The sequence below is a fragment of the Crotalus tigris genome, unplaced genomic scaffold, assembly GCF_016545835.1.
Source record: "Crotalus tigris isolate CLP2741 ecotype Arizona unplaced genomic scaffold, ASM1654583v1 scf7180000018371.15429387391:27106975, whole genome shotgun sequence".
Taxonomy (NCBI): domain Eukaryota; kingdom Metazoa; phylum Chordata; class Lepidosauria; order Squamata; family Viperidae; genus Crotalus; species Crotalus tigris.
The window spans coordinates 9,235,750-9,260,737 of record NW_024096970.1 but is presented as its reverse complement, the minus strand read 5'-3'; the positions used below and the strand labels follow the sequence as shown (position 1 = coordinate 9,260,737).

Genomic DNA, 24,988 nt, shown 5'->3' with positions numbered 1-24,988 from the left:
GGCCCTATCCTTTAAATTGTTTTGTGATTTATCTTTGGAGGAGTAAATCTGCAGTGCCTGACATAGACTTCAGTGTTAAAACAACTTTAAATTTGCCTACAAAATTTTGCTCTTCAGCCTTGGTTACCAGTCCATAAACTAACATTATTAGAAGTCATAAAACTGGCTTGAGAACAAATAAGACAGTTTTATATGCTGTTTACAGAGTTGTATACATTTTGTTACAGGACTGTACTCTGCACTTTTCTCTCTCCCCATCCCCATTTCCAATGTGCTGCCCATGGATCAATATGTTATTGTGTTTAAAACTCAAGTATTCCTCACTTGATGCCATATACATCAAATCAAGCAAATACGTACAAATCAGGTTGCTTTTGATCTGGCTATAAATGGCCCAACTGTTACTTCTCAATTATCACTTGATTTGGCAGAGATTTGACTTGGAGACATTTTTCAATCAGTCATCATGTTTTAATGGATTAATCCAACCAATTGACTAAGAGCTACAGGCAGGACTCTGTCCACAAAGTCAGCAATTTCACAGAGTGAGGTTGTCAACAAATAAAAACAGATGAATTAAGTATCAGGAATATTGAAACATTCCATAATCAGTCTGTCCTGTGGGACTGCCAAATCCTTATAGACTACAATGGCTATTGTTATTGTTCAGAGGCATTTACACAAGGGGAATAAAAGTAGTCGAGATGGCAACCACAACCACAAGATTTGAAGCCTCACCTCTTTTGCACATATAAAAATGGAGCGGAGCTCTGGTCATGCAGCCCCCACCTTGATGTTTTCTTAAACTTCTTCCCCCACAGAGACTCCTAAGGCTGTCCATTCTCTATGCTGGCTGGGGCTAATGGAAATGGGAATTTAACAATATGCCCCAAACTGCAAATGTTCTCATTCAGATGAATACTATAGTTCCATCTCTCACAGTGGTTTTGCTACTAAATCTGCTACTAATTTACTCTTAAATGTTTCAGCATGTAGGATATTAAAAGTTTGACATGTCACTGAACTTGTAACGTTTTCAGGCAAGGTTTATTTTTACATCACAGGTAGTCCTTGACTTATGACTGTTCGCTTAAGTGACTGTTCAAAGTTGCAATGGAACCTCCCCCCAAAAGTACTAACCACCCAATTTTGAACTTACAATAGCTGCCCCCCCCAAGTCAAAATCACATTTTGTCTCCTTAGCAACTGGCTCACCTTTGTGGCTGTTTGCACATCCTGTGGTTACATGACTGCAATTTTTGATGTTTTTGCTGGTTTCTGGCATTTACTTTGTTTTTAGCAAACACCATCCATTGGATATAATGGATTTGTTTAATTTATTTATTTCTAAAAAAAATATTTATTTATTTCTAAAATTTATATGCCGCCCAATCCCAAGGGACTCAGGGCGGCATATTAATGACTGCAGCATTCACTTAACAACCACTGGGTTCATGTAACGCCTGCACAAAAATGTTGTAAAATTTGGTCTTGTCACATGGTGTCCTGCTTAATGATTGCAAGGATTTATGACCATAATTCTGGGCTCAATTATGGTTGAAGACTATCTGTATCTTCAGTCCTACAGCACAGTGGAGGAAACCCCTACAAACTGTCTCCATTGACAGTAGAGTCATAAGTTCTGATTTGTCCTGCTGCCTGAATTCCCTTCAGCTGAAGGGGTGAAGTGTAGCCTGATCCACATAACTTGCTAAGAAAGTGGCATGGTTCCCATGAATAGTGAACCATAAATTATTCACTTTAGCCTAATCTAGCATATTGTTATGATCTCCAGCATGTTTTATGAAGAGCATTATCCTTTCCCAAACTACTAACTTATCTACTAAACATATCCATAATTCTGAGTTGACCCTAATCACTAAAATAAAATAAAAAATGATAGTGAAACTATTTAGCATTTAATATTCAAAGCACTTTATGTACATATATCTTCTCGGATCTTTTTCCCGAAACTTCCCACTGAGGTGGGCCACCTCTAAAACCTATATTGGATGAAAGCAATTACATTAAAAAACATAATACAAAAAGAAGAGATGCTGTACCAATTTCTTAAAACTATAGAATTCGATACTGCAACCAATATATTTTTCAGTATTATTGTTCCCATAGTAAGGAAGTAGGAAGGTTTTGGAAAAGAGGTGTAGTGATGCAGCAGCTAACTCTCTGGTTCATATTGGTGGTGAGATTTTACTAGGAACTTTCTGAAACTCATCTCGTGCATCCTTCACAGGTGGCTATTACACATCAGTGGTAGGGAACCTCTTGGCCTCCAGCTTTGCCAAAATGAAATTTCCAGCAACTCTTCTCATTAGCTACAAAACAGTGATTCAGCAATATTTTAAGGAACAGATGCTCCTGTATAAAGGTACCTCTAACTCATGCTGGAATGTGAAAAACATGAAGGGCCATTTTGCCATGCATAGCAGACTTGTGAAAAAGCAAAAACAAAAAAAAGTATACAAATACATATAATGATATAAAGAATTTTAAAGCCTAATATTCAAATAAAACTAGCACTTATGGATAACCAATTAGAAAAGATTTATAGATTTGATATATGATAACTGCAGCTAAACAATTAAATTCCCCAAATTGGAAAAATACTGAAATACCTATAATGGAGAAATGGATTGGGAAAATGGCAGAATTGGTGGTAATGACAAAACTAAGTTTTTTGATAAGGGATAAAACAAGTTTTTTTAATATGTATGTACGTACGTACGTACGTATGTATGTATGTATGTATGTATAAGACTGGAATAGGGACTTTATGCTGAAAATGAAAAAAAAATGATTTTTGGATTTGCTGAATAAAAAGTGTTGAATATTTATAAAAATAATATAAAGGTGGAATAAAAATAAATAAAAAAAATACAGGAAGAGAATTGTATAAGATAATTTTAAAGAGGAAAGAGACAATAAGTTTGTAATTGCTCTAAAGGAGATTCTTTATATATATTTTCTTTTTTTTATCTGTACTATCTTTCACACTTTTATCTTTTCTTTTTTGTTGATCTCTCATTGTATTATTCTTATATTTATCTTTTAATAATGTGAAAAGTGCTAATAAAAATTATATATCTATTAAATGAAGGGGACAGGTTCTCTATAATATATCAAAAAGAAAGCAAAGTTTAAATGCCAAAATGTCCTCCAATTTCCACAAAGCTTCCTTCTCCCAGAGAAAGAGTCTTCTGTTGTTCTGCCTCATTCTATCTGCCTCAAGCCAGGGATATTTTTTTTGAGACCATTTTTAGTGTAAATATTTTAACACTGATGATGTTACTTAGTTTGGTATTGAAATGTCTGCTGGAAAACCACAAAGCTCAGAGAACACCAAGGACCACAATTCAATCTTAAACTACAAATATTCTATCAGTGTAATTAATTTTATAAAGAGGCAGTCAGTAATTCTTTTTGTCTCCTATTATCTGTATCTGCATCATTCCACAGCCTCTTTGGCTACTCCTTCTTCTTAATCTGAAAGCTCCATGGAAGGAGTTTTCTTTGGCAATCTTTTGTCTGATTTGACTTTGACCAATATAACTGAAGACTGAGATGCCAGAGACTGGGAGACATGACTGTGGAATGAAAGGTAGAGCACACATAAGTACCTTTTAGGCACTTTACAACTAAGGTAAATATAAAGATGCAGCACCACAGCCATGAGAAATCTACAAAATGTTCTTCTGCCTTGGAAAAAGTTCTGAAAGCCATTTCTCTCCCATCAAACAAAATAAGAATGATTGGGGGAAATGGAGAAGATGTTTTCATCATAGAAATAATTGGACTACTTTAAAACTTATGAGAGAGCAATTAAAGTTTACTTTGCTACTGAGGTATTCAATATGGAGGTTCAAAGAAAGTTTTTCTAAGGACTGTCCTGACTGTGTAGCTTTTCTTTAAGACCCATTGTCCTCCTCCTGAGCTCTTCCTGGGCTTTATGGTACCTGCTGTTCATTTGCAACATAAGGATGTAAAAATCAGATGAATGAAGAAGTTAATAAAAATCTGATTCATTCCAAGAACCTTTCAAATCATTTTAGTTGCACCGTCTTTCAGCCATTCCTTTTCCATCTTTCCTATCCAGGTAGCCTCATTGTTCCTTTCCCAATAACACACGTCATCCCAGCTGATTGTTTGAAAGGAATGTAATTTTCTATTATGTTACAATTAAAGACATGCTGCATTCATGTTTGTGTGTATATGTGTTAGGATTAGGGAGCCTATCAGTTTGCACAGAGGTCTCGCTTTAAATCTTTGTAGCCTTGTAGCAAACTGAGTCCTCGTGTGAGAGAAGCAGAAGCATTACTGTATGCATAAAAAGATGGAGAGTTAAATTCTATTTTAATTCTGTGGCACCCGTGCCTCACCCTATTCTCCCTCTTCTGTTGCCTTATCCATGCATTGACTATCCTGCAGGAGGAAGGATTATCTTGAATCTTCCCCAAGTACAACAATTGGACAGGGAGTTTCTGTGGGTTTTACACAGTGGGAATCGGAACGATCCAGTCATGTTCATAATTTCATGCTGGCAGGGTCCGTATAGCAGCTAGCTCTTGCTCTCTAGTTCTTCAGACCCATCTTGCTCCAATTCTTCCTCATCTGACTGCACCACAGGAGTCTCAGCACCTTCTTCACTGGTGTCCAGGCTATTCAGGTCTGTAGAGGCAGACGATGTGGACGAAATTCGTGATTTGATTTCAACTGTATTGGGCACTTGCAGAGAAATATCTTCCTGGAAGGGGTTAGAATCTGGCAAAGGAGATGGACAAAAAGGAAAGAAGGAAGAAATTAGTGATTGGCATCTGCTTTACCCTGTCCCATAATATCCTGGTATCAGCCCTCGGGGATAAGTGAACCTACTATATCCGATTTAGTTTTTATTTTACAGCTACTGTATATTGCAGTTGATGGGCCAAAGTAGAAAACTCTGCATTAAAATTTCATGAACGTTGGTGCACATTTCTGTCAACATACATATTTCTTTTGTCATATTAACCTATTGCATACATTACCAGCTAATAATATCCTAGTGTATTTTATTCATTCTTTTCATGAACACCTACATCTTTGTGCAGACCTTTCCCTTTGCAACTTACTGACAAATTTGTTGATAAACTTTGTGGTAAAATTTAGAAAAGTGCATGTTTTGAATAACAAACATTTTTTGTACTACTTTAAAATGCAAGATTATGTAAGTCTGCACTGAAACCTAAATTATACTTTTCCATTTTTGAAAATGCATGCATTCATGAAAATACAAAATTAACTTAAGTTCTTGTTCAAATGCTATCCCATTCTAAAATATTCTACCACTTCATTTTGCAGAAAATACAGTAGGAAATTCTAAGTATTGCTGCAGGTTTTCGAAGATATGCAGTGCTTATTGAAATCAGTTAACAGACATATGCACACCAGGCTATTAATAGAAATGCAAAATGCACTGGATTTTATCATTGCATCACTGGAGTCATATAAAGTAATACGTACTACTATTGTTCCGGACTTAAATAAGTCGCATGTAAATCACTTTCAAAGATAAAGTACAGACAAGAAAAATGCTATTTTAGGTCAGAGGAGTTTAAATTTCATTTGTGCTGGGAAGCATTTATTCAATGATCAATCCTTCTCCAAACAAACAAACAAAACGTTACAGATTGCCAAGAATTCAATGCCCCCTGATAATTACACACGGTAGAGAATATTATGACTGTTCATTGCACTAGATGCATATGTGCAGATAAGCTATCCAGTTCCACAAACAGAACTGATCTTTTCTTGCAGTCATCCTGCAGATAATGAGTAGTGGATGAGGATCCCTTTCTTCTAGTTCTGCATAATCCTTCACAGTGCTTTTTTTTGTAAGAAAAAAGGTGCCGGAACTCACATCTTGTTAATTTTTTATTTTAAAAAAATATATATTCAGTTCTTAGCAGGACCAGTGGTTGAGAAGTAATTAGTATTTTTTTTTTTTAAATTTGGGGTCACACTTTTACACTAAAACTTAAAAAAAGATTTTTAATTCACCAACAATTTTTTAAAATAAAGAAATTATTTACCTTTTGCATGTAGTCAATCACTGTACATACACTCACACACATCAGTTGTGTAATGAAACATAACAGTCGCCACCCGCAGTAAGCACTCAGCGTGCGACCACACGACCAATCATAAGCTGAGCAGTGCCATCACAACTAGCGCGGACGAAGTACGCATGCATCAGACTCGACACACAAGCAGCCCGCTTGCACCGTTTTAATGATTTTGCTGCCGACCTGCTATGCTCGACAGGGTGATTCAAGTCCAAACATCAAATTTTCAAAAGTTACTTTTAAAACTTGGAAAATCTGTCAAAAAAAGGTGTCAGAACGCTGTTCTGGTGCATTCTATGATAAAAAAAGCACTGATCCTTCACCATGCCAAAAGAATCCATCATAAGCAGCCTTTTCAGGCATTTTGGCATGCCTGACCTAATTTAAAAATGTTATAAACATTTACATCTTTGGATATATTCTGCTCAGTTTAGAATACAAATCACAAAATGTAATCTGAGAGGAACAACAATGAGACGCTTCACTTAATGCTTAACATTAAACATTCTGTGGTCGTCCAAAACATGGTGACCATGTATTCCACTTGATGAAAGGTGTGACGATCTCTTGCTTAACAGATTGAGTGTATGGTTTGAATCACAATGACACATTATTATCTTATTATGTTTATTATGGCTTCAGTCAGCCTAAGTCAGTGGTTCTCAACCTTTTAAATGCTGCGACCCCCAACCGGTCGTAAGTCGAGGACTACTCAATCGGTTTGCAGAATGGGACTTTTGACGGGCTCAGCAGGGCAGAGACAGCGTGGACAATTCCTATTGGCTTTTGAAAGCTAATAGAATTGGACTCTATTCGAGAGAGTCTATTCTATTGGCTTTCAAAAGCCAATAGAATAAAAGGGAGTAGCACAGCTAAGGAAAAAGGGGAAAAAAATGGCGGACTGCGTTGTTTGGCGACCCCCGTGAAATGGTCGTTCGACCCCAAATGGGGTCCCGACCCACAGGTTGAGAACCACTGGCCTAAGTTCACAAAATGCCGTAGTAGAGATGCCAGCTAGAGAAAGAGATGTGACTTTAATAAAAATGGTCTTGTAAGACTGCAGCATCAATACTTCACCTCCTATTTGTTATATAAAAAAAAGCTCTGTAGATCTTGCCTTAAAACAGGGGTATCAGACTGCCGGCCAGCAGGCCAGTTGCATCATACGGAGGCCACACCCACCCCAACTCTGGCAATGCAAAAAAAGTTGTGATATGTCACGACATGTCGTGTGATGGCCAAGTTTGACACCCATGCCTTAAAATGAAAGAATCACACACTGTAGGAATTCCAGGAAAGCCCCTTTACTGTTGCAGGGGTATTTACATACTCTTGAAAGCCTGTCCAAAATCCTCGCTGTCCTGTTTGAAGGTCAATAAAGTCAAGGTGTGGCTGGGCTGACTCTCTTTCTCATACTTCTCACTTTCCCAGGACTAAGCAATCGTTTTCTCTCTCCACCTCCTTCTCAAGGGCAGACCTAAATTCCTTACAACATATTTCTGATTCCTTTGCTCCTGGAAGAAAATTTGCAAATATGTGGGAAGTACCTGAGTAAACATTCCAGAGTGCCAATAGTTTCTGCAGCTGCTTGCTCTACTACACCTGTGATTATTATGCGTCATTCATCTCCTTTTTTACACTGTCCACATTCTGCCTCTCTCTACATACAAATTTACATTTCAAAATTATTTATTCAATAGAAGATATGGAATTTTATTAATCTCTCCCCATATTTCCTGGTGATGTAATCATAATAGGAAACATGGTCCCCAAGTTGCCATAAGTTGCCATACGAACCACCCAGTACGAGTCCCCCGCAATAATAGTAAGGTTCTACATTTAGGCAAGAAAAACCAAATGTACAGGTATAGTATAGGGGTACCCTGTTCAATAGTAGTAGCTGTGAGAGGGACCTCACTAGGGAATCCTAATGGACAATCACTTAAATATCAGCCAGCAGTGTGCTGCAGCTGCCAAAAAGGCCAACACAGTGCTAGGCTGCATTAACAGAGGGATAGAATCAAGATCACGTGAGGTATTAATACTACTTTACAATGCCTTAGTAAGGCCACACTTGGGATACTGCATCCGGTTTTGGTCACCACGATGTATAAAAGATGTTGAGACTCTAGAAAGAGTACAGAGAAGAGCAACAAAGATGATTAGGGGACTGGGGGCTAAAGTATATAAGGAACGGCTGCTGGAATTGGGTATGTCTAGTTAAATGAAGAGAAGGACGAGGGGGGACATGATAGCAGTGTTCCAATATCTCAGGGACTGCCACAAAGAAGAGGGAGTCAAGCTATTTTCCAAAGTGCATGAAGGCAGGACAAGAAGCAATGGATGGAAACTAATCAAGGAGAGAAGCAACCTAAAACTAAGGAGAAACTTCCTGACAGTTAGAACAATTAACCAGTGGAACAACCTGCCTCCAGAAGTGGTGAATGCTCCAACACTGGAAGTTTTTAAGACGAGATTGGACAACCATTTGTCTGAAATGATATAGCGTTTACTGCCTGAGCAGGGAGTTGGACTAGATGACCTCCAAGGTCCCTTCCAACTTTTTATTATTATTACTATCGATCATCGCACAGTCAGCCAGATGTTCAGACTGGATTTGGCATTTTGTCTACCTATCGAGTCCTTACCCAGGACCTGGGATAGGCAGATGTGGATGTTTGATGGTATTACAGATATCGTCGCAGGATGGAAGCAGTTACTATTATTATTATTATTGTTGTTGTTGTTGTTGTTGTTGTTAGGATCTAACTGGCTAATGAAACATTATGAAACATGCTAATGAATATGTGATCCACTGACCTATTGGATTCAGGGACGGATGAAGCCAGTGACCCTGTAACCTTCTACCCAATCTGGGCTACTGTTTCGGCTAGATCCTATCTATGAATGAATCTTTGAGCTGCTCTTTATGAAATGCATATGCTATACATTCCTTCTCCATCTTTGGCCACAGGAGCTTTGGTGCCTGGTTTGTAAATCTCACAGCCTGGAGATTTAATCAGTGAGTCTACTTAACTGGAATGTGAAAGGCTATGCTGTGAAATGTCTGAATCACTCTCAGAGTGAATCATTGTGGTATAACTGAGCTCTGTTCCCTCTAGCACACAATCTAAAGTCTCCTGGCATTAGAAGGAAGATGTGTCAGCATTCAGTCCCAGCATTTAAAAAAGCTTTTGATCTATACAAATGCAAAAGTATTTTGGAGATGTTAGCAGTGCTGACTATCCGGGGACTTAACAAACTGACTAGATGCTTTGTTGGATTTTTATAATTTTATTTTTTACATAATTGTAAAGTTTTCATTCACTATACATGCATTCAATAAAAGCATTTGATAGAAGCACAATGACATCACATGCATCACAACACATTATGCTATGATGCAAATACCATTTGGTGCATAACTGGCATGATAATATTCTGTGGAGCATGATGTCTCTATCCCCATCTATGATGTGAGACAATTTGAGATGTTGCTTAACTACAGCTTCAAATATACCTCACCACTGGCTGGAGCTGCTGTAAGTTGTAGTTCCAACATCTGGAACATCACAGAAATTGTCCTGAAAGTGATGGTGGCAAAGGGTATTTAACTTTAGAAGTATTTAATATAGGCCAGGAAATATAGTCAGCCTGCTTTATTCCAACTCCCTCGTCATATTGCTATTATTCTATTTCATGGAATGAGATTAATCAAGGCCACAGAGTGATGGAATGAAAGCTGTAATAGAAAATGGTCACTCACTGTAAAATAAGCTTGGTTCAAGATATCCAGAATTCTTGAGTCAAAAACTGCTATTTCCATCAATGTAGGCACTTCTGTTAGAATCTAGCATTTTGAGATTCATCAAGGGGAACTTGGCTGTGTCCTTGGAACAGTTATTTCTTTTCATAAATTTCAGACATTATTATTTAGGCAAACGTAGAAAGAGGGGAATAAGAAAAGCACTGTTGCTTAGCAACAAGAATGTGGTTGTTAAGCAACAGCTTCCCTGCACTTTCCATTCCCCACTCCTCAGAATAAACATCACTGTTAAGTTTACAAAAAAAAAAAAAAATGCACGGGAGAAAATGTGATGAGTAGAAAGCCAGAGGGAAGAAGACGACAAGGTGCTATAAAAACAGTTCACAATGTGCAGACAGCAGACAATGCAGACACGCGAGACACTACTATCATCAGACGGGTTGTTTTTCTGTTTAAATTTTGGACACCAGATCCAAATGGCTCCAAACCCCCATCCAAACAGAGCAGTTTCTAACTTGAAACAATTCCAGTAAAATCAGAAAAATGAGCTTTGAGCTTTAAAACAGCAGGTTTCTTCTCCAGGCTGAGTTTGAAAAAATTCTGCTCTGAAATATTTTGCACACCTCTCTGTGCAGCCTGCTATCACAGGACACAAAACAGGCTCAGACCTGCACTGGAGACAATCTGCCCTCTTGGCACAAAGTGGGTAAATATACATTTGGGGACACCCTGGCTGCCTTTGCTATCCCCCTTGTTAAGTCCTCAGCGAAATGGCAATGATGCGAGAACCAGTTGTAGTTCTCAGGAACCTCTTTATTTCTGTTCAACATACTGGTTACAAGACGCCGACAACGCCCAAGTCTCCCTGCCCCTTTTATAGGCGATCCCTGGGCCAAACTGTAACATTTGGCGCGCCTGCACTTTGCGCATGCGCGCAAGTACCGGCGACAGCCAGTTTGGTCCCGGGCAGCTTGCACCTGCCCGGGACCGTTGCAATGCCCCGAGCCTGCCTTCACAGGCTCAGGACATAACACCCCTTCCCCCCCCGGCTAAGACTATAATCATACAAATAATAACATGCAACCCAATACGAGTGTGATACCCATACTAGCTTCCGTACCAGTTATCTCTTTTGCTTCTATTGTTCCCAGTGTTCCATTTTTTTCTACATGTACAGGAATACTCTCTGTTAACTCTGTTTTGCCAGTAGGGTTACAAAATCTTCTAAATACTTAGGAGATCTTTTAGCTCTCTGTGACCTCCTGATTTCTGGGTACCTTCCAAATACCCCTTGACTGGGGGGTGCTGTATGCTTGTTCCCCTTGCTTGGCCCTGGTGATTCCCAAGGACTGTGCTCCAATGCCTGGCCTGCTTGCTTGCCCACTGGGCTCGTCAGGCCAGGGCTTCTTTCTCTGTTTGACCTGGTTGTCCTGCCTGGTTGCAGGCTCTCTGGCCCTCCTAAGTGACTGCCACTGTTGGGCAATTCTGTAGAACCTCCCAGGTCTCTCCTAGACCTATCAAGAGGCTGTCTTCCCTCATGTTCCCGTTCTGTAACCGGGCTTACTAGGGTTTCAGTACTGTCCCAAAACTCAGTTGTCCCCTGAGTGATGCCAGAGTTGCTGTAGTCGGGATTCGGTTCCTCGACCACCTCCCTATGTGCTTGCCCCCTTCTAGGAGCAGTGGCAGTGTTGGGCCAACTAGACGGAATGTGTGCCAGCTCTCTTGCAGGGTGTGGGTTGTTTGGATGCTCCCGGATATCCTCCCTGACTGGAGTACTGAATGATGCTGGTGTGTAGTGATTATGCCCCCGGGGTGACTCCCGGGCTGGAGTAGGCACTGGTGCCTGAGTTCTAGTTGGACTCCATGAATTCCTGTTTGGAGCACTCGTGGAATTTTGGAATGAGCTGTCTGTGGTTCCCTCGTTAATGATAGGCTGCAGCCCACACCCTTCCCTTTGCCCACAGGGGTCCCCCTCCCCCCTGGAAAAGAACCAGGAGTCTCAGTGGGAAGGTCCCGTCTTGTGCGTAGCTGATCGATGTGTCGTTGCAGGACACGACCGTCGTCCAGGGAAACCTCGTAGGACAAAGGACACAGTGGCAGGGACCCATAAATGACCAGGCCCGTAGTTACGAGTCCAAACCGGGGTACCCACTAGCAGTTGTCTAGGTGCCCTGGGGTGTGTGATTGTAGAAGGTAGTCTGTCCGGGTGCAACCGGTCAAGCTTGGTAGTCAGTTTGCGCCCCCAACGAAGTTCAGCTGGGCTCTTCCCGGTAGAAGTGGAAGGTGTAGTGCGATAAGAAAGGAGGAAGTCAGCCAACCTGTGATGCCAGTCTCCATAGATTAGTATCTTCAAAGCATCCTTGGTGATGCGAACCATGCGTTCAGCCATACCGTTGGTGAACGGGTGGAAGGGCGCAGAGGTGGCATGACGAATCATGTTGGCCTGTAAGAAAGCTTGGAATTCGGAAGAAGTGAATTGACGGCCATTGTCAGATACGAGGACATCAGGAAGCCCGTGTGCAGCAAAAATCCCCCTCAGTACTTGAATAGTCTTTGCAGTGGTGGTGGAAGAGACAGGTACAACCTCAAACCATTTTGAATGGCTATCAACCAAGACCAAGAAGAATTGACCCTGAAAGGGCCCAGTGTAGTCAATGTGCACCCTAGACCATGGAGACTGTGTTTCCTCCCATCTATGTACAGGAGCTTGGGGCATTTCAGGGCGTGAGCGTTGACAAAGGTGGCATGCATGCAGCTTAGCTTCAATGTCTCTGTCTAACCCAGGCCACCACAAATGGCTGCGCGCAAGCGCCTTAATACGTACAATGCGAGGATGACCCTCGTGGAGGGAACCTAAGACCCTAGTCCTCATTGAGGTAGGAATGACAACTCTGCTCCCCCAAAGCAGACAACCCTGGAAAGTGGATAACTCGTTCCTTTTGGACCAGAAACTCTGAAACTCAGTGCCTGGACAGCTCTCTGGCCATCCAGATAAAACCCAAGATAGGACACGAGAAAGTGTGAGATCTATGGCTGATTCAGCAGCCATATCCCTGGCATCTAAAGGGGACTCAGGCAAGGCTTGAATTGAGAAGATATTGATTGTTGGTGCAGGGTCAGCCTCTACTACTGGCAGGGGTAATCTACTGAGGCCATCAGCATGGCCCATTTCTTTCCCAGGTTTGTGAAGTAAAGAAAAATCATAGGCAGACAGAAAGATAGACCATGTCATCATTCTGGGGGAGATGATTTGGGGGGTTTGTTTATGTGTGGTAAACAGCCCCAACAAAGGCTTATGGTCAGTGAAGACCGTGAAATGCCTGCCATATAGAAAATCATGAAACTTTTTGATTCCAGCAACAACAGCTAAAGCCTCCCTGTCAATTTGAGCATAATTTCGCTCTGCAGAAAACAAGGTCCTGGAGTAATATGCAACAGGAACCTGAGTTCCATCTGGTCTGAGGTGGCTTAGTACGGCTCCCACCCCATAAGGAGAAGCATCACAAGCGATGCACACAGGAAGGGATTCATTGAAATGTGCAAGCACACTGTTAGAAGTGAGTAAGGCCTTAACCTCATTGAAACTTGCTTCATGTTTTTGTGACCACTGCCACACTGCCTGTTTGTCCAGGAGCCTATGGAGAGGTTCAGCTACACTAGCCTTGTTTGGAAGGAAGGAGTTGTAAAAGTTCAAAAGGCCCAGGAAGGCCTGTAGTTCGGCCTTGGACTTTGGTCTAGGAGCATGCATAATAGCTTTTAATTTGGACTCAGCAGGGTGAATCCCAGTAGCATCAATTTTGAATCCCAGAAAATCTGTAGAAGGCACCCCAATTTTACATTTGTCCTTCTTGAGTTTGAGGCCCGTTTCCCTGAACCTCAGCAGGACAGCCCTTAATCTCTCAGCTAAGTTGTGTGTGGAGTCTCCAGCAATTAAGACATCATCAAAATAGGGGCCAACCCCTGGTATACCCTGTAGTGTGTTTTCCATTATGCTTTGGAAAATTCCAGGAGCGACATTTACTCCAAATTGTAACCTCTTTACCTTGAATGCCCCCCTGTGGGTCATAATGATTTGAGCTACAGCAGCATCATCATCAACAGGCAACTGTTGATACGCCTGAGCTAGGTCAAGCTTTGCAAAAAGATGCCCCCCCTTGAGGGAGGCCAGAATATGACTGACCACGGGGATAGGATAGGCATGTTGCTGCAATGCCTTATTCAGAGTGCATTTGTAATCTGCACAGATGCGAATGTCCCCATTTGCCTTAAGAGGCGTGACAATGGGGGTCTCCCAAGGACTGGAGTCGACAGGTTCTAAGACTTCTTGCTGAATCAATTTGTTCAATTCGGTGTCAATTTTACCTTTCAAAGCAAAAGGAACCCTTCTTGCTTTAATTCTAATAGGGGTGACAGTGGGGTCTAGTTTTAATGACACAGGGGGTCCTTTGTACGTGCCCAGCTGTGGGCTGAAAACATCTGCAAATTCTTTGCAGACTTCCTGTAGGTCTACTGTTTGCAAACTATTGAGCCCTGTGACGTGTATTCCCAAGGCCTCAAACCAATCGAGTCCTATGAGACTCGTTCGCTCACCCCCTATTACTATTACATCTAATGGACCTTCAAAATCCTTGTATTGCACGTTAAGGGTGGCCTCCCCCTTAACACACACTCTAGAGTTTTGAAAGTCTGTTAACACAATGTCGGAAGGCCTCAGTTTGGCCTGAAATCCACTGCCAGAACAAATCTTCCTGAACGTATGCATGGAAATGATTGAAAGTGCAGACCCCGTATCCAGTTCCATAGCCAATGGAACCCCTTGTAACTTCACTTTAAGTGACAGCTTTTTCTTAATGGGCTTGTGTGTGCCTGTCCTATAAACGCTTCTTCGCGAAGCACATAAACCCACCCTGTTTTAGCTGGGGACCCTGGTACCTTTCAGGTGCAATTCTTTTCGAGGTTGTACCTTCTGACGGCCCAGACACACAGCTGCAATGTGGCCCTGTTTTCTGCATGCTCTACAAATAGCGGAGCAAAATCTGCAGTCGGTCCTCTTGTGACGACCTCCACAACCGAGGCACTTGGGGACAGCTGAAGAGCTTTCCTTCTGCTTCCCTTCTTTTGTGGGGTAGAGACGGTCTACTTCATCGTCAGGATCCTCCTCTGCGTTCCTTTGGACTCCTTCCTGGTGCATGGACACAGCTTCTGGAGTACTTCTGATCGGCCTCATGTTCTTGATGGCGCCACCTACTGCCTCTTCTGCAGTAACCTCTCTCAAGGCATCTTGGAATGATAAGTCTTCTTTAGCAAAAAGTCTCTGCTGCAATTCTCTATGTCTCAGTCCGCATACAAATCTGTCTCTCAGCCGTTCTTCTAGATCTTTGAACTCGCAGTGTTTAGCGGCTTTTCTCAGCGCAGCAATGTACTCTTTGGCTGATTCTCTGGGCCGCTGATCCCTCTGTTCGAAGGTGTGGCGCCAAGCGATGACGGACAACTTAGGCTGGAAGTGTTCCTTTAGTAGTTTTTTGAGATCTGTGTAGTTAACAGATTCTAGAGGTGCAGGTGCCGCTATGTTTTCAGCGATCTCGAATGCGTCTTGACCGCAAACGCACAGCAGGGTGGCGGCTTTTAAACTATCTTCTCTTACTTGATTGACTTTAAGATAGTTTTCTACCCTGGCTACGTAGGACTCCCATCTTTCCGGATGCGAGACGTCAAATTCTGAAAGTCTTCCAACTTTTGCCATTTTTGTAGTATAGGAAGGGTCTATCAGCCAGCTTACCCCCGATGTTCACTGAACTGGCGGGCAGCTGCTGAGTTTAACGCTGTTTCCTACTGCTCAGGACTCTAGGGTGAGCTTACAACTTGTCTGCAGTCGTTGTAAGGCATCCCACCTTCGTCGCCAGTGTTAAGTCCTCAGCGAAATGGCAATGACGCGAGAAGCAGTTGTAGTTCTCAGGAACCTCTTTATTTCTGTTCAACATACTGGTTACAAGATGCCAACAACGCCCAAGTCTCCCTGCCCCTTTTATAAGCGATCCCCGGGCCAAACTGTAACATTTGGTGTGCCTGCACTTTGCGCATGCGCGTGAGTGCTGGCGACAGCCAGTCTGGTCCTGGGCAGCTTGCACCTGCCCGGGACCGTTGCAATGCCCCAAGCCTGCCTTTACAGGCTCAGGACATAACACCCCTTCTTAAGGCTGGCTACTTTATTTTATCCCAAAAGACTAGCAAAACAGCAATGCAATATACCTGGCACAGGAAACTCCTCAGGTTCACTTCTTGGGGTGTGTGTGTGTGTGTGTGTGTGTGTGTGTGTGTGTGTGTGTGTGTGTGTCTTGTCCTGGAATGCCAAGAAGGAATTTTTCCAAGTTGATACCATATATGGCTAGAAACTTTACTGCTCTTTTGTTAACATTAAATAATTGTGTGTTTATTTAATTTATTTATTTACAAGGCTTATAAATTATTCCAACCGAAGCCAATTCTGAAAGGGTTTCAAGTGCTTACTGAGCATGGGGCTAGTTAGGGCAAAAATGTTTAATCTAATTTAGGGGTTCAGTTTATGGAATGAAATAAGTATATTGTATTAAATCTAAAGGAAGCTTGCTCCTGTTTTGCCCTTTATTTTGTTTCAAACCCCTAACGATGGTGGCAATGATTTTGCCACTCTCAGCAGTGTGTGCTGGAGATGCTCTAGGGATCAAAATAGGGCTAGGGCACTTGTCAGAGGTCCATCATGACTTGGCCACTCCTGGCTTAAACCAAGATTCCTATTGCTAAGGTTAGGCGTGGATAAATACATATCCAAATCTTGACATTGGGAGTAAGAAAGTCAATTGTTTCCTTAGACTTTAATCTATATAAATTTTGTGATGCTTCAAGTTTTACAAAATGCCAGAATTATCCATGGCCCACAGCATATCCGTGATTCTTATTTCATTGTTTATTTCAATTTTGTTCAATTCAAATTAAAACAGAAAGGGCCAGACATGACAACATGGAAGTTATACATTTATGAAAAGGAGTAAAGAATACATTTGAGTAATAGGAAATACTTGAAAGTTTGGAGCAAATAAAAAATGGTCTGGAGATGTATAATTTTTTGTAGGAAAGAAAAAAGAAAAGTTGAGTTTCTGTGTAGTAATAGGAGAACATTAGACAGGGCTGTGAGGTTTCTGGATTAACACAAAGGTATATGATGTCTTCTGGGTTTAAATTTTTTAATGTGTATTTGTGTTTTTCAGCTACAGTTGGGAACTTATAAAACAAAAGGCTCAAACATTGTCCAGTGGCCATTTGGAAATTTGTTTTGGGTTATGACCATCTCCCAAATCTAAGAAGCAGTAACAATCTCCCCTGAAAGAAACATGCTTTGACTGACTCTGTTTGGTACCACAATTTTTCAGTGTGGTTCCACTGTATACCATCCCACTTATGAATATTTTTCTTCCCTGATTTCTATCCCACCTGACTTTAATTTTAGCAAACAGAGCAAGAGAATACGACAGAAAAGGAAACAGTATTATTTTTAAGTTTCTACAGTATTTTTCATAGTTGCAGAAAAGGTACCAATGAAAGTTATGCACTAGGCTTAGAAGATTGTTTAAGGTGGTATTTCTAATGATCAAGATTTTAAGTGTTTCCCTAGCAGTCCATCTCTTTTCTGCTGTCAGCTCTTTGACATAGACCAGACTAGGAAATCAAAGTCAAGAATGCCAAAACTATTTTTATTGTAATATTACAGTAACATATTTTTTTTCAAATGAATGCACCTCCTCCCCTCTCCCTTTATCTTCATTAGAAATAGGGAGGGTCAAGACTGAGATGCTTTCTCAAATTACATTTCTGCCTCAGACTGAAATTTCTTTTGTCTATGACCATTGTTTTACTGTTTCTCAAGATTATTCTTATTGCCCAGTGCATCTGCATTCACACTAATTTCTACCTTTAATGCCCATATTGGACCTGTGTTGATGAACTGCATATGCCTACATTTAACTTGGTTAAATTTCCAACCTTTTCCTTGAATAAAGAGTTTACCATAACACATCCCAGATGGAACACATGGGCCAACAATTGATATGGAAAGTTATCAAAGTTGTACATACCTGGCAATAGGGTAGCTACATTGTTGTTGTCCTCTGTCCCACAGCTAAGAAATACATCAACAGTGTCTTGGTCAGAGAGATCCAACATGTCCATCTGTTCCAGCATGTCCACATTGACCTCCATGGAAGAAATGCTACCTAGGGGAGCTGGAAAGATGTATAAATTATCAGAGATCATACTGCATGAAGAATTCTCATAACACAGGGCAAGACCTACACATAGCTTGATAATTGCTTATATGTACACCTATTATGGAAGAAATAGATCTCTATTTCATAGCTTGCTGCCCAAATTAATCACAAGTAAATTGCAAACTTATTGACTGTTCTCACACAAATAATACATAGATTTCCTATATTCCCTTTCATTTTTTATAAACAGGATAAGCAGCCTTTCCAGGAATCTGGGGACTAAACTGAGCTGCACAATGATGTAGAGAAGGTTGCATCATTGCATGGACAGGACCAGGTTTTTTTTCCTATTTTTTCTTCTTCTTACTTTTTGGGGATTTGTATGTGATGTTGTTTTGTTATTTAACAGCATTGAGCCTATATGAGGACACATGCTGTTATTTTTATAGGTTTTGGGGGGCTCAAGATGGGGAAAAGCTGTCTTCCTGCAGAAAAGCAGTGGTACAATTACTGTAAAGTGTGACAAAAAGAGATCTGGAGTAGAACACTGGTACTTGATGATACCAGTTGCTCTTGTATGGTCTATGAACTTGACACATGAACTTACGTCTCCTATGTTCTATCTGCAGGTGTGATACTGGGAAGAAGAAATCAACATCATGCTGGAAAACTTCTTCAAAGAATCTCTGCCTTTCCCAAAGTTTAAGTTGCTGTTGTTGCTTCTGCTCAGGGTCCAGCCCCCGCTGTCCGTTTTCAATGTCAGCTGAAAATAAAATCAGAATGAAAAGTTGAAATGTAGAAATCAGTATTCTCTCCTGTTCCTTCCAGAACCAAAAATTGTCCTTGACAAGGTGCAGGATAGAAACACATTTCTTTAAAGAGAAATGTTAACAGTTTGAAAAAAGTTTCACTTTTGTGGGGTTTTGCACAGGAGAGGAAGCTGGACTAAAATTATCTCCAGGATTCTTTTCCATTTTTACATACTTTCATGCATGATTCATAGTTTTGCTTTATTGTCACTTCCTGCCAAGTAGGAACAAACCCCAGTAAAGCATGTTTAGCAGTGGTGAAAATCAGAAGACTTAACACTTTGTAACTAGTATTGTTTTATCTTTTCAAGTTACCTTGAGTTATATGAAGAAAGCAGACCGAACCATTTCTATCCTGCCAAATCAGCTGGACTATTTTCTGCAGAAGTATAACATGATGCAAGATGATGCAAACCAAAGCTTATATTCTGACCAGCTAATCCTCTTCTCTTTCCAAAGTCTCAAATAATTTATAATCCTTTCTAGAATGCGTTCATACTGCAGCATAGTTTACAGCACAGAATTGCTTTGAGGAAAAAAAGTACTGTGTACACAGCCTTTTGCTCTTGGATGCAAGGTGGTGTAGAAATGCAATGAACTTCCTATTTGTGATGATGAGAAAAAACATTAAAAGTTTTCCCTATTCATTACAAAGCAGATTAGTTCTGCGAAATACACACAAACCACAAAATGACATGGTAAAGTGTTATTAAATTACCTAGGCTACAGGAATCAGCAAGAAAGGTTACCTTCAAAACATCAAATTGATTGATTCCTTTTGATTAACTTAACCAAATAAAAGATTAAAAAAATACTTTGAAAGGATCTGATAAATACTACCTTTAAAGAGGATGTTTTTGAGGGCAAATTTAATCATTATCCAATATGAAAGCATTTTGATATGGTGGGAACAATCTTCCTTATTTCACATTTAATATCACTTCCCCTTTGAGCTTTGTCTATCTTCCTACAGAAAAATAATTTAGTTTCACTTACATCTAATCTATATAAATAAATAAATAAACATTTTTATATTTTCTGTTAATAATTATGATTTTTAGATATTTATTGTTTTAATGTGCTGTAAGCTGCCCAGAGGCACTTGCTTTGTGAGATGGTCAGTTATATAAATGATAGATAGGATAGGCAGGCAGGCAGGCAGGTAGATAGCAGACAGACAAATATAAGAAATAGATAGCACAAGAAAAATATAATTCATTTAAATGTATTATTTCAGAATAGGGGAGCCTGTATAACTCATCAAAAGAAAAGGGACATATTGATAAATTAATAAAAATCATTGTGGGCCACAAATATGATTTATGATAACTATGTTTTATGGTCTATGACCTATCACTTTGTTGTTTGTATGTACATTGAGAGCTTATGCACAGGAGATAAATTCCTTCTGTGTCCAATCACACTTGGCCAATAAAGAATTCTATGTTATTCTATTTTAAATGATGAATGGAGTTCACAGAAGTAAAGTGAGAACATAAATAGACAGTCTACCAATATTTTGATGCTAAACATTTGTTAAATCTTTGCCAAGAACATTAGCATATCTTCTGTTGTCAGTTTGGATTTAGCAAAGCTAGTCTTAATTAGTGTTTAAAGTCATTACATTCTTAGTGTAGGTTCTGCTAGCTTATGAAGTTGCAAGAAACTATTTGAGCTATGCAAAGAGATTGTCTTATAATTTTAGTGGATTCACCTAATACATGGTTTATTTCAAAATGCATCACTCTGACCAGTCACTGGACAATTTTTTGATTTTCTGAGTGAGATAACTCATCAAAATAAATTGAAATAATGAAGGCCATTTCAGAGGGAAAGTAAACCAACCTTTTGGGGTATCTTCTTCAAAAAGAAAAATTGAAAATCTTCAGTATGATTAATATGAATGAAATCTACCCATGTTTTCTTTTTTGGATCCTATAATGCCTTCATAATTTTTCTCCAGCATATACAACAATTAGACCTTGAACATGGATAAAGATAAGCAAGTCTTTGCTTGGTTTTTTTTAAAAAATCAATTTTTAATCAAATCAAAATTATTTCAATGATGCAATTCACAAAGAAACAAAAAGGAACCAGATTCAATCAAGTAATCATAGCCCATTATGAAAAGGCTGAACATTGAGAAATCTTTTTTTCTGGGAAAAACCCACATAATCAAGGAACAAAGTAACAGCTGAAATAAGAATGGCCCCTTGACCTTATCTAGGAGATTTTCCATAGCAAATTAAAAAAAATTAAAGACATTTTAGCTCCTCTATTCAACAACTGATGATGTAGGGACTGGCTAGACTGACATAAGGAAAATGTGCTTACTAAGCTGGGCAGTGCCATAACCAAGGAAACCAAACAAATAGTGAAAATTGTAATTGTCTCAAGTAGAACAAGCCTTTTCAATCGCTTCAGGGGAAATTTCAGCTCAACAGCAACAACTGTTAAACTTCCTGTTATGAGAGGGGAAAAAGAAAGAAGAGAGATGAGGCAGTGTCTCTATGGTGTGGCCTATGAATTCAGCTCCAGATTTGGGGGGGGGGGGACTAAATCCATTGTACCAATCAAAATGACATAACAAATATGCAATTTAGAGTTCTGCAGAACTTTTCATCAAACAAGTCACTGAATTTAAGAGAACTAGGAAGCTAAACTTCTATCATTTGGCTAGTCCTAAGAAAGGCATCACCCAATGTTTGATTTGAAACTATTTTTCCTGGCAACGGCAGCCTTTTATGTTTCAAGAAGTACCGGTAATTCAAGAACCTATGCAGCTAGCAAATACAATGTTTAACCATTAGATACAGATTTGGCTCATGTATTATTTTAATACATGTCCATCAGCCAACAGTGTTTTTCTACCTGAGCAATTACTCAAAAGCAAATTTACATGCCACATGCCAACCTTCAGATATGCTGAGATTTCAAATTCCAGAATTTCCAGCTAGCACAAGCTTCAATTAAAAGGGTTCCAGTAGCAGATGATGAAAATAATGTCTCTCCTGTCCTGAAGGCTTGCACTCAGAACAGAGTAGTCCAACCAGATGTGTTGAACCATAACTGCCAATCAGCATGTTAAAAGCTAAGTGATTCATTTACCTTCAATTTGTCCAAGCATCAAGATCTTTTCCAAAGATCCCTCCTCCCTTTCATTATAGATACAAAATATCTAAGATTCCTTATTACTGCTTTCAGAGAGTAATCTGTTTTCACTTGATCTAATTCTGAATAAGCTTTTCTTACTGTGCTTCCCATGTATTGTTAAAAACTGGGTATTTTTGTTGGCATCGCCTTTAATGAAGACATAAATTTCATTCAGAGTTTTTTAGGCAACTCTATTTATCAAATCTAATCTATTTAATTTATTTTTATTTTTACTGCATAATCATATATACTTTAAATAAGTTTGAGTGGCTGGTTCAAAAGAAAGAATAACAAATACATATAATATTGTACTGTAATTTCTACAGGGACATATAGATTTCTCTATTTTTGCCCTTTCTGTGCCAGTATCCCAGATGAACACATTAGTATTACACAATAAAAATAATTCCTACCTTCTGATTACCAAAAAGAGTAATCTTTTAGGCACTTGGATAAAGGAATTTGCTATAAACATTGAGTATTTATTTATTATCAAATTCATATAGCTGCCCATCTCACCCAAGGCGACTTTGGATAGTGCACAATAAAAAGTGAAGGTATAAAAACAGTAAATACAAATATAAAAGACCATAATAATAAATATAGTGAAACCAAAAATACATAGATGAATGGCCTCAACAATGGAGCCATCTAGATAAATCTCTAGTTCCACAGGAACTCCAGGCCTGGTTAAATAACCAAGTCTTAAGGACCTTTTGGAATATTAAAATGGAGGGGGCCAATCTAATTGTGGGAGGAAGAATATTCCATAGGCTGGGCACCACAGCAGAGAAGACAACTCTCCTAGAATCACCAAATGTAAATCTCTAGCTGAAGGTACCCAAGTATGTTTGCCAGATCTGATGGAAGGGCTGATTGAGCAGTGAAAAATGGTCCCTCAGATAATCTGGTCTCATGTCCTGAAGAAATTTAAAGGTTAAAACTACTATCTTGAATTGGAGCCAGAAACAAACTGGAAACCAGTGCAGCTCACGAAAGTAGGTGGAACATATGCTGTTCTAGGAGTATACATAACTGCCTGCATTCTATACCAGTTGAAGCTTCCAGGTACTTTTCAAGGACAGCCCCATGTAGAGGTCATTGCAGTAGTCCAATCTGTAGGTGACTAGGATGTGAGTGACTGTAGGCAAGGGTTGCTAGTCCAGAAACTGCACAACTGGCACACAAGATGGACCTGTGAATTTTTCCTGACAATTCTGTTTGTCTGATTGCTATGTCATTTCATCATTTCACACAAAAAGGACGAGTTTTCCCATTTTTCAGAGAGTATTTTATTTGCAGTTTCAGCATTCCACTCTTCTATAATTAGTACAATGCCTTTTTGGAATTGTGTCACTTAGGTCAATAAGGTGTTGCAAGTCATCATAGCTTCTGCTTCCACAGTGTAATATCGATTGGATTACCTTGGACTCATATTGGGATCATTCTGTCATTTGGATTTGTATTTGAGCATAGTATTAACTTTGACTTTTTGCTGATAAATATGGCTACTCCATTTATTCTCTCTATATATTTTTCCTGCTGTAGAATATTTGATGCTCTGATGGACATTCCAGTCCATTTCAGTTTTGCTGCTTCCCTGTCTTTGATATTTATATATATTTATATTTTGAGAATATAAAGTTTATCCTTGATTCACGGTTCTGACATTTGATGGATGGATGGATGGATGGATGGATGGATGGATGGAAGGAAGGAAGGAAGGAAGGACATCTTATCATCATTAAATCACCCTTTTATCAATAGGCATGTCAACATGTGAATATATTTTCAGATTTAATCCAGCCACATCCCTAACCACTAGTGCTACTCCTAACTGATCATCTCCTACTTTCGCACAGTGTTTTGGATACTTTCTGACCTTCCAAAGTGGGGGCTTGTTTTCTGTTATTATGTTGACATTGTTCCACTTTTGAATATACATTTTGTTTCTTGGCATGATACTTCTCCAATGGATCAAATTTAGTCTAAACTCTTACGAATGATCTGGCTGTCAAATGTGACACTGCTGGGAATGTACATTCCCACTGATATAGTTCAGTAAGAGGTGCAAGCCCTTCACAACTACAAAAGAATGATCCATAAAAGGACCAATATAGATGTCAGCAAAATAGAGGAAGGTCCAGGGCAGATAATACTGACCCATGCACATGATAGCTTTTGTGTCATGTTCAAGGGTCTGCAGTCTCAACATACTTAACTGTGACTACTAAATATCTCTTCAGCCACAGTGGTTCCTCTTTATTCCAATGAAATCTAGATGTTCTTCTGGAACCCTTTACTAACGGACAAGAATAACCAGCTGCTTAGCTGAATTTTCCTATAGAAAGTAGCCAGCAATTAAAGCAAGAGCAATTTTTTGATGAACAAGAATTAGATTTGATTGCTGAGGCAATTATTTCTGAACACTGGAGGTGTGCTTGTTCAATTTCCCAAAGCTTTTGCATTATAAGCAGTGGCATAATCTGAGGCTTTATTTTCAAAATGGCACCCTCAGTAAGACAGTAAAAACTCTGCAATGTGTAAATTGTCTTAGTTTTGCATGATCACCTTGGTGTCTGTTTTTCAAGAGTTGAAAAGCAATTTAAGTACAATGCCTTACTCTCAATACCCTTTACACTCTGAAGCCCATCATACGGATACTTCAGATGTTGCAGAATCTCAGCTCCCACCAGCCTCAGCCACTATGGCGTATAGTGAAGAATGCTGGGAGATGCAGTTCAGAAACATCAGGAAGGCCACAGTTTGTTAACGTTATACCTGGAGACTTACTTCAACAAAACATGAAAGGAAAAGGAAAAAACCCCAATGCTTGGAGAGCTCATTCTGTTCTTCATCAATTGCAAAAGCACATACCATCAAAATAGGCACTGATAATAATAG

General features: G+C 39.7%; 1 protein-coding gene across 1 annotated transcript in view; it reads right to left on the bottom strand.

The window, feature by feature from the left end:
• Positions 1 to 449: 449 nt before the first annotated feature.
• The window catches only part of DBNDD2 (dysbindin domain containing 2), a 37,952-nt gene continuing 13,413 nt past the window's right edge, over positions 450 to 24,988 (bottom strand). The window contains exons 2-4 of the mRNA XM_039351334.1: positions 18,730 to 18,885; positions 17,991 to 18,137; positions 450 to 4,776 (exon numbers count right to left, since the gene is read on the bottom strand). Coding sequence (XP_039207268.1) covers positions 4,574 to 4,776; positions 17,991 to 18,137; positions 18,730 to 18,885 — 506 coding nt within the window. The 3' untranslated portion in view covers positions 450 to 4,573. The remainder of the gene's footprint in view (positions 4,777 to 17,990; positions 18,138 to 18,729; positions 18,886 to 24,988) is intronic.